At 39.6% G+C, this 10419-nt stretch overlaps 1 protein-coding gene across 1 annotated transcript; it reads right to left on the reverse strand.

The window, feature by feature from the left end:
* Positions 1 to 9041, reverse strand: ilf2 (interleukin enhancer binding factor 2). Its single transcript, XM_034892584.1, has 15 exons — positions 8863 to 9041; positions 8242 to 8301; positions 7580 to 7622; positions 6549 to 6653; positions 6347 to 6424; positions 5900 to 6002; positions 4500 to 4565; positions 4024 to 4140; positions 3273 to 3351; positions 3066 to 3153; positions 2827 to 2888; positions 2618 to 2732; positions 2313 to 2403; positions 1411 to 1564; positions 1 to 251 (listed from the first exon to the last, which is right to left on the reverse strand). The coding sequence occupies exons 1-14, from the start codon at positions 8865 to 8867 to the stop codon at positions 1413 to 1415; spliced, it is 1164 nt and encodes a 387-aa protein (XP_034748475.1). The 5' UTR covers positions 8868 to 9041; the 3' UTR covers positions 1 to 251; positions 1411 to 1412.
* Between the last annotated feature and the right edge of the window lie 1378 nt (positions 9042 to 10419).

Raw genomic sequence — 10419 nt, forward strand, 5'->3', positions numbered from 1 at the left:
TGTGGCTGCACTGTTTGACCCTTGCTGCTTCTGCTTTCATTTTGGAACAAATAAGACTCAAGCTAAATAAAAAAGTTTTTAATTCAGGATGTTAAAACAAGGAAGTACAAACCAAACGGGGAAAGTAAAAACAATAAAAACTGACAAATGAGGACAAATGGTAGCTTTTAGGTGGAACATTTTTCCTGCTGGTGTTTCTGTTACATCAAAAGTACACACCATGACCTAGATGAAAGGATCTTGCATCTTGAAAGCATCTTGACTGTAGAAAGAGCAGAGTAAGCGTGTTAGTGAAGCTGTGATTGTCCCTTTACTCAAACTATTGTATTGTGGTGGCTGATTTCATATTTGAAAATGCATAGAATTTGTTTTTTCCTGAATTGATTTGTGGGCTGGATTAAACCGGCTCAGAGGCCGGACATTTTCCACCTGTGGTCTATGCCAACCCAACTTGGGAAAGTCCATTCATCCAAACTAGAATGGTTCAGTACTAGTTAAATGTCTATCTTAACATAAGCTAGGATCTATTTACCCCCTCAATGCACTTAGTAAATTATTCTGTAAATGAGAATCCGTCCAAGAAAAAAAAAAGTTTTAATCATGAACACGGTGAACAGAGATTGAGATTTTATAACGATTAATTGCACAGGCCTACTTCTTAGTGTTAAGAAAAAGCAACCCTAGCACTCCCATTCAAAAGGCCATTTGACCGAAAAACAAGAATACAGTATATCTTAAAAGTGGTGCATCTGTCCTAATTATACTTTCAACGAAAGTGAACGTTTCTCCATCTGGCGCATAGCGCAGCCCAAGACGACTGATTGGTTGAAAAAAAAATAATAAAAAAATCCTATAAACCAAAGCACGTTCTTGTCCCTGCTGTGTGGACTAGACAGACCTTCCTCCGGAGCACTGTAGAAGTAGGTCTGTCAATGGGACTATAGGTGGCTAAATAATTAAACTAAATTTATACTATTAGCATGTCCTGGTACCTTATACATATATAAATGTATATTCATTTAAAGATAGGCAGACAACTTTCTTTTATAGAATTGGCTTTAGAATTTATCACACTGAATCGATTCTACATTCAATCCAATCGCACTGAATTGCTTCCATATTAAAATGTTTTGTCCATGAACCGCATCATAGTCCCTGTAGATACATATCAGATGCACACCCCTATAGGACTGACTTTAACAATGTTAATGTACTTGAACTCTGCACTGTTAGCAACTGTATTTATGAAAATGCACTAATCGGAACGGTCTCTGGCATATACTCAATATTAAAATACTCTGATCAGGAGCAAAGAAAACATGATTGTAACATCCCTACAAATTGTAGTTTTTATATATAAAATCTCACACACAGCTTTCTTTTTAAAGATTATTCTTGGGCTTTTCTTGCCTTTAGTCCTGGGTCTCCATGCTTTCATCCTCTCCATCGCCTCCCTCCTCCAAAGCTTCGTCTTCCTCCTCCTTCCTCTCTGGAGGTTTCTCGTAGGCCTTCTCTGACGGAGTGACAATCACACCGTCCCATGTGGACATCTCTGTTGCCAGGTCTGCAACAACAGGCATACAGCAGTCTGGTTAGTATTATTTATTCATTTTATTGTGCATGCAGGCATAATTTGTAGAATGATAACCTTCATTATAAAACACACAACTGGAAGTCCCATGTCAAAACAAATACATAGATCAAAGGCCTGAGGCTGCTGCATATTGCCATATTCATTTTAAAAGTTATGTAACATTTTATCATGAGATCATAATTTTGGACAAAATATTACTGGAAGCACAATTGTTTGTCATGAAAGGAAACATGATAACTGTGGTGTGCATGTAATAAAAAATTAGTAGTTGAAAATCAGGTTTCTGAAGACCTCTGGCAAAAAAATGTAGTACTCTACCCAGAATTGTTTTGGGACACTTGAAAAGGACATCAATGTATTGTTACAATAGTCAAGACATATACGCATCGGATTTATAAAGCTTTGTCTCCGCTTGGTGAGGTGCCTGCACTGAACATTTTTATATAGCACTTCAATCACACTGGATTTTGGTTTGGTATAACACATTGTTCTTTTAACCTGTGCTGCTTGTTAATGATATGGACTAACTGTTAAGTCTCACTTCCAACCAACTTTGTGCTATTTGGGTTAGGTTAGCAAGAACTTTTACTGGTTTCAACATGTTGCTTTATTTCCAAACTCTGAAAATGTTTAAATAAAAGCTATCATTACTTTGCAGGGATGAGTTTGAAAACAGAAAAGCAGTTTATACTCATAATCAGGAATTAGGTTATCTTACAGCTGGCATCACCCTCGAGGCCAAGGACCTTCCTGTAACCTCCATGAGAAAGCACCCTCACCAGTGTCTGTGCTGTGAAACACACCATGTCCTGCACAAACACACACAAATTGAACATTAGCACTCTGTCACGCAACACTTCACAACACATAAGAATTTTAGACAAGGCAGCTTAACACAACTAATGTCATCCATGATGCAGCCGCAAACAGCCGCAATGCGAAGTATCACTTTAAACGAAACCATAAAGAAGCATGATCTAGCTCTGTGTATGGCTTGCAGTTAAGGCCAAGGCGCCAACCTACCTGCTGTTCCAGAGTCATGACTGTGTGCACTCTGAAGTTTCCACTCTCACAGGGGTCCGTGATGCCAACAGAGCCAGGAAGAAAGAGACCAGCAGCCAGCATTTGCAGGCAGCGCCTTCAAAACACAGGAGTCCAACACAAATCTTAGAACAATGCCCCCATCTATAGTGAATGCATCCAAGAGAAAACTGAGGTGAAAGGAAACCAACCTATAGGCTACGTTCAGGGACAGGGGCTGCCTGGACGGGTTGTTCATCACCGCAGAGTGGCCCTGGAAAACAACAGACACCAACCTCACTGTTATGACAGCATCACAGATAATGCCACCTACCCACTACATCTGCCAAGTATGCAATTCAACTCAATTATATTGTACATGCAATCACACTTTTTTTTATGTAATCTGTCAAGATTTAGGAAGTGCAAAGCAGCAGACTTTTGGTCTTACCAGCAGGTCCAGGATCCAAGGAGTGAGGGGTTCAAAACCAGGGAAGCGCAGCCTCAAGTCCTTCAGCAGGCGAATCAGCACCTTGACCCTGAAGATTATGGCCATCAAATAATCCAATAAATTAATGGGAGCATATTGTGTGGTCATATCCATGTACTATTATATATAGAACAGTAAGCCTAATGGTAGTTAAATAGACTTCCTCACGTTGACTGAGAGGCATTCTCCTCAAACCAGCGTGCGTGGCGGATGGCAGCAAGGGCACTCTGCAGCACCTTGATGTCCACTGAAGAAAAGAAAATTGACCATCAGGATTTGAACCAGGGACCTTGTGGTTTATAATGTGCTGGGTGTTTCCACAGGCTAAATGATAATTATAATGAATAACTAAATTCTAAGAGTATTAGCACATTGGATGGTTTACTTAGCAGCCCTTTACTAAAAAACAATAAAAAAAAAACAATGTATAGAATACAATATTAATACAAAAGTAATCCCTCTCAATTATTACTTATGACCCACTAGAAGTGTGTGGTGGCATTTGTATCGGCAGAGACCCTGTGGGAAATTGTTTTATTCATCTGATTTATGGCTTTGTTCTTGCCCGAGCAGTTCATTGACCATAGCTGCTCTAGCTCTCCCTCTAATTGTGCAAGGGCTAACTTTGAACTCTGCATTTTACTTAGCATACCCTTAAGTATAACTTTAAAATGTACCCATTTTTTATAAAACTTAATGGTCCTAGATTGATGTGGGCAGTCAAAAACAACCTTTTAAAAATATTTTGGGGTATTTTTATGCCTTTATCACAGACGGGGAGAGATGGCGATAAACAAGGGCTCCGACTATCCTAAAGGTGTGGAGACACTGCGACTTTTGGTCGGTGTGTTAGCCGCCGAGATACGGGGTTAAATACTGAGTGCGAGTGTGTGTTGTGGACATGTGTGTAAGATCATACGGTGCAGCTCAGGGTCCAGCTTGCGCAGGTTGGGAGGGACAGTGGTGATGAGGATCTTGACTGTAGCATCAGCTGAACTGATCTCGAAGCCTGTCTCATTGGTCAGCATGGACAGCACTGAAACCAGCAGATACACGCAGTTGCCCATCAGGTACATTTTACATGAGCAAAGACTGTTGGCCACAATCAATGAATCACTAAAAGCTTGAGACATACCAAAGTGCATAATTTTTATTTTCCCAGGACACAAGCAACAAACAAGGTCTCAGAATTAAGTATATTGTTGGAATTTTAAATTAAACAAAATAATGTTGCTAATAACTGCGGCATCAATAAAACCGCTTATTGCTTACAGTCCAGTGAAACCTCAAACTAATTCATCTGCTAGATAAAAGGGCCTCAAAAGATCTTATCTCATTCCCTTATGAAACCTAAAGCGTAAACTTATTTATCCTGACAGTCCCTCTGTGTGATACCTTCAGTGGGGTCCTGTGTGCGAAGGGTCTCCACGACTTTGTTCCCGAGAGCAGCAACGGCCTCCACTGTAAAAGAAAAAAAACCTCATCATCAAACATGACACAAATCAAATTACAAAAGGGCTCTCAATAAAGTGACTGTTACATTACTGACTGATGCACAGGGCTCTTTAATATACAGTAGTAAACAGGCCTGACCAACTCAAGACAGTTTCTTTGGCAGTGGGAAATTGTACTAAAATAATACTATTTGGCTACAAATCAGAATAAGTCTGTTGCACGTGAGTATTGAAAACTGTCAAGATACCCAAAGCTGCAATCAAATGGCTGGTCAGATTTATGGACTGGTTTAATCATAGAGGTTACAGATAACTTTTAGGCAAAGTTAGTTAGTATACATGGGCTGCTTGTTTTTAACCAGTTAAAATCTTCTACTTATTCATACTAAGGCACAGCCCTGATATGGCATGCCATTAACAGCTTTCATTCGTGAAATGGTCCTACGAACTTCACAATTCAGTGACAAAGTGGAGAGCCCAAGGATCTCTGTTTGGTTGATATAAGTGATGCATCCACATATATACATATAGAAGCATGTACACTAGTGGGGCTTTCTGATACTAAGGTTCTGAACAGAAGAAGACGTTACTATAAAAGCCCCATCACTGCCATTACTAGCTTTTTACTGGCTGCAAACACCTTAATGTTACATCCAAAGTCCTTAAATACCCAGAAACAAGTACAGGTCATAGACTTTAAACATGAATGGACACACCATCCATTTCAGCAAAGTGCTGCAAATGCAGATGTGCCTTAAACCTGCAATCTATCTGAATTCCAGCAAGGGACAACACATGCTGTTGCAAAAGGAGGTTGGTTACTATTACTATTTTGTTACTTTAATACTATCTTTGAGGAGTCATTGGGACTAGAAAAGCGCTATATAAGAACAGTCCATTTACATTTTAGAAGTCTGTGAGAAACTGACCCACTTGTCACTTGACTCATTACCTCAGTAAACATTTTCATAATGAGTGTATGGTCTCAATCACTATTGTTAAGTCTTCTGTAACACAGAATGATGTTCTTTTTTCTTTTATTATGGTCTTGTTGATTTCAAAATCGGCAATAAATTATTATGATTGCCAGGGAAAGTGTGTAACATAACATGACTCTTCCCTCTGTTCTAAAACCATCACATCTGCAACCAGGATGGCTGCGCCCGTAACGGCAGACTCAACAGATCTCCACAAACCAATGGGTGACATCATACATGCACTGTCTATTAATACAAAGTCTATGGTACAGGTACATTACCAGCAGCTTTCTTTTAGACAATGCTACACACAAATTATTATGTTAAATGCCGGTTTAAACAGATGACACTACTGATCACCCACATGTAGGGAGGATCTTGAGGATTACGACCAGGTCAGCCACATTGTGTCCTGTTGTCATGGTTCCCTTCTTGTAAGAGCCCACCTGACGCACCTCTTCAATTTGCTATGATAAAAGACAAGTACAACATTAACATGTAATGAACTAGCATTATTAACATGTAATGTAGTAGTACTATTAACTAGCTCATATTTCCACATCAGATCAGATTTGACCAAATAGAAACTAGAAAAATTGCATAGGTTCCTAATTTTTAAACACTCCTGGTAGCCTGCGATGTTCAGGAAGAACACTTCAATTACTATCATTTTTTTTTTATGTGTCACTTATATCACGCTATTGCAATATGTAGTGACGTGGTACACTGCACACACTGATCTGGACTACAATAATGTGCTCATTATGGAGTCAGTACGGTAAGATTGTACAGTAAAAGTAAAAAGACTCACCACTTCAAAGTTGCCTGGTGCAACAATCAGGTTGTCAATGACATTATTGATCTTTGTGACCAGGGACAAGATGGAAGACTATCCGCAAGAAAACAACAAAAAACATTGTTTTTGTCAGTGAACTTAGCCAACATACTGCATTAACAAAACAGAAATTGGTGAGACGGACTGTTATCTAGTTAACGTAAGTTTGTGGACTGACCTGCTCTGCAGGAGTAGGGCTCAGGTCCTGGTTTCTTTTCAGCAGACACTCACTAAAAGCGGTCTCGTCAGGTGCAGGCTTTACTCTGGGAAAGGCCATCTCACACTTGTGAAAAAACAGCCAACTTCAGTACGTATACACAACTGGGGCCTTTCATCAGAAATCAATCAATCACTTTCTGATCTCATCCATTTAGATTTCAATTAAAGTGTGCCTACATCAGTGCTGCACAATACGTTGCTTTAAAAAAATATAGTCATCACGATATCAACTGAAACAATAAACATCACAAAAGTTTAGGACATTTCATTCCCCGGAGATTTGGGCACGTATTTTACTACTCTTTAAAATTACAACTTGTCTACTAACATTTGCTAAGGTCATAAGGTGTATGGCAGTTGAATGCAATTGTTATTATATATGTGATTTTTGGTCGGACTGTTGAGATAAAGCTATACTACATGCAACAGCAACAAAAATCCATCCATGTTTCTTTCATTGTATTTAAAATATTGCCAACTAGGACTGGGCAATATGGGGGAAAAAATCTGATATTCCGATATTCTTGTCCTAATACTTCAATTTTGATATTGTGGCAATATCATAGGGTTGATAATTAGTGCTTTAACAAAATATCTTGAGAATGAGATTTAAGAGGAATATCTTCAGTAGTGTAGATGTAACGACTCAGTGGGTAAAGTTAAAAAATAACAGAAGAGCTAGAACAGTCTGAAAAGTACATCACTTTACTGTAATGCATCCTTTAAAATCAGAAAAGAACAACACTTAAACAATATTACAATTTCCAAAAACAAAGACATCTAATCTCATATCACAATATCGATATATTGCCCGGCCCTACTGCCAACCACATCTAAAAGTGATGCTTGTTGAAACAGACTAAAACATTCAACTAGAGACAGCAGTGAAACACTGCTTTGCAGCCTGTTAAGATACTCTTTAAAGCATCATTCATCTTTCCTTCTTTGAAGCTCATGTCTAAATGTAACCACGCACACGTTTTTACTCACCACGTAAAAATCAAATGGGATGTGTGGGACAAACGGACGGTACCTAAACAGGAATATAGAAAGAATGTTTGTAGTTTTGTTGTAATGACTTCAAGGGGTGTTCATAGACACAGAATATCTGTAGTAGTGGTAAGTGATATATGGAAAAGGTTAAAAGTTAATATTATCACAACAACATAATAATGTCATTAGAGGTGTCACACGATTGCAACAGTGAATGTAAATGTAAATGTAAATGTGCTGTATTTATATAGCGCTTTTCTAGTCTTAACGACTACTCAAAGCGCTTTTACATCATACAGGATACATTCACCAATCACACACATTCATACACTGTGGCCGAGGCTGCCGTACAAGGTGCCACCTGCTCATCAGATAAACACTCACACACATTCACACTCCGATGCGCAGAACCGGGGGCAACTCAGGGTTCAGTGTCTTGCCCAAGGACACTTCGACATGGGACTGCAGGGCCAAGGGATCGAACCACCAACCTTCCAATTGGCAGGCAACCGCTCTACCACTGAGCCACAGCCGCCCCAGTGCTAACTAGAGTTCTTCAACAGATCTCTACAGTGCTCTGTTCCCCGGTTGTTTCAATCATTTTGTCTTTACGATGTTAATGAATACAAAAAAAATAGCAGCTCTGTGGCTGAACTCACCCCTGGACTAGTCCTCCACGGGTTCCAAAGCGGCCTCCCCGGCCCCTGCCGCGGTCTCCTCTGGACACAAACACAGTGACATGTGGAAACTGCTCACATAACGTTACACTACAGTAAGGTTAATGATGCAATGACGACTCGGTTTAGGCACCATTTATTGCCATTAAGTTTAATGGCCTGACGTACCCTTAGTTACCAGCTACTATTACGCTACGCTAACATCCACATCACTGTATTCATTCATTCGTTAAGATAACGTTACCTACTTGGCTAAGCAATGTTAGCTAGCTTGGTGGCTATCGTCAGCACACTATGTAATTTAGTTGTTTTATTAACGTATCTCAGTTCAGAATACAATTAGCTTACACGCTTCAATGCGACGGCACATAATAAATAACACTAACGTGAATTATTTCGTTAACTTTAAATACCTCTATAACATGTTAGCTAGTAGCTAACGTTAGCGTTCAAACAATGCACGCCTCCAATACGTATTGCCAGGTACGCCGATCTAGCTAACTAGCTAACGTGAGGAGCTACGCGACATCAGTCAACACTTTGGTCGTATACAAGTGTAAAATACAATGGGAATAAATGTTACACGTATTAAAATATAATTACCTCATTGCGTACGACGTTTTGATAATTTATTATGATAATCCTTGGAGAATTATGTATCTCTCTGCCGGCTGAGGTTGCTGCCGGTTGCTGCTGGCTGGCTTGCCTGTTTTCTTCTTCTCTTCTTCTTCTCTCGGAAAACTGATGAATAACAGACAACTTAAGAGCGCATACCGCCACCTACTGTAAAAAAGTGCGTGCAGCGTGTTTAAAACTGCATTGGATTATGTCGTAAATAGTTTAGCAGCAGGAACACAAAATAAAAAATATACTGTATATTTAAACAAAAACTCTAAACCTGTCCTAAGATATTAAATCTCTACCAGTTTCATCCATTATTTCATATTTCCCTCATCGTCAATACTAAAGGTGCCCGTTGAAAATGTTTGGAACAGCGCTGCAGCCAAATTGTAGGGCCTACCCCAAAATGACTTACAGAATGACCCCAAACCTCTTAATATACAACACTGACTTACAGTGTGATTCTAGGCCTACATCAGAGGAAGACATACTAGGCTATAGCCTAGTAGTACAATTTGAATGGGGGAGGTTTTGAAAGTAATCAGGTCCTGATTTCATCACAATGAAAATGTGGAATAATCAGGAATTTGCCTCATGAACTTATGGTGGCTAATTCAATCCAATTTTCAATTCAATTTTATGTATAGTATACATTCATAACAAGATTTATCTCAAGACACTTTACAGATAGAGTAGGTCTAGACCACATTCCATAATTTACAAGAACCCAACAGTTCTACTAGTTCCCTCCAGAGCAAGCAAAGTGCGACAGTGGCGAGGAAAAACTCACTTTTAGGAAGAAACCTCGGACAAACCCAGGCTCTTGGTAGGCGGTGCCTGACGACCGGTTGGGGTTAACAATGAAGAGTGGCAATAACAGTCACAAAAAATAGTAGTTTGTAGTTGTTCTTTGTAGTAGTTGATGGCATAGCAGGGCAGTATGTGCGGCATTACAAGGCACAGCAGGACATAGCAGGGCACCGCAGAGCGCAGCAGGATAACAATCAGCCCATGTCTGCGTTAATCAACAACCAGACAAAGACTGTATATATGTGGTTGTGAGTGTGTGCGCGAGCGGGCGAAACATTTTAGTGTCATCGATATTGCATCTTGATATCACCAAAGTCAGCGTTAGATAGTGGCGTAAACGTCTCGCATTATTGTTAATGAATACAGAGGTGTTACATACAGGTTTAGTGGCTTGAAGGTTAACGTGTCAGTATGGATTTGATTAGCCTACTTTTGAGGGGTCTGAGACGATTCAATACAAACACAAAAGCTACAACGCAAACGCAACAACACAAACGCAAAAGCTACAAAGCAAAAACTATCAACTGCTGTCGTTGGCCGTTCAACTCCAAGATTTTCTCGCGTTGCCCAGCGCTGTGGAGGAACGAAGCTCCACGATTTATATTTTGCTTGTGTTAAGAAGTAGTGAATGTACAGCTCACAGAAACTCAATACGATCAAGTGTCAGATCTTTGTTTTATATTTATTGTTTGAAAATGTTTTTTTATTGATTTTCCTCTTAGCGAAATA

Source organism: Etheostoma cragini, chromosome 14 (assembly GCF_013103735.1).
Source record: "Etheostoma cragini isolate CJK2018 chromosome 14, CSU_Ecrag_1.0, whole genome shotgun sequence".
NCBI lineage: Eukaryota > Metazoa > Chordata > Actinopteri > Perciformes > Percidae > Etheostoma > Etheostoma cragini.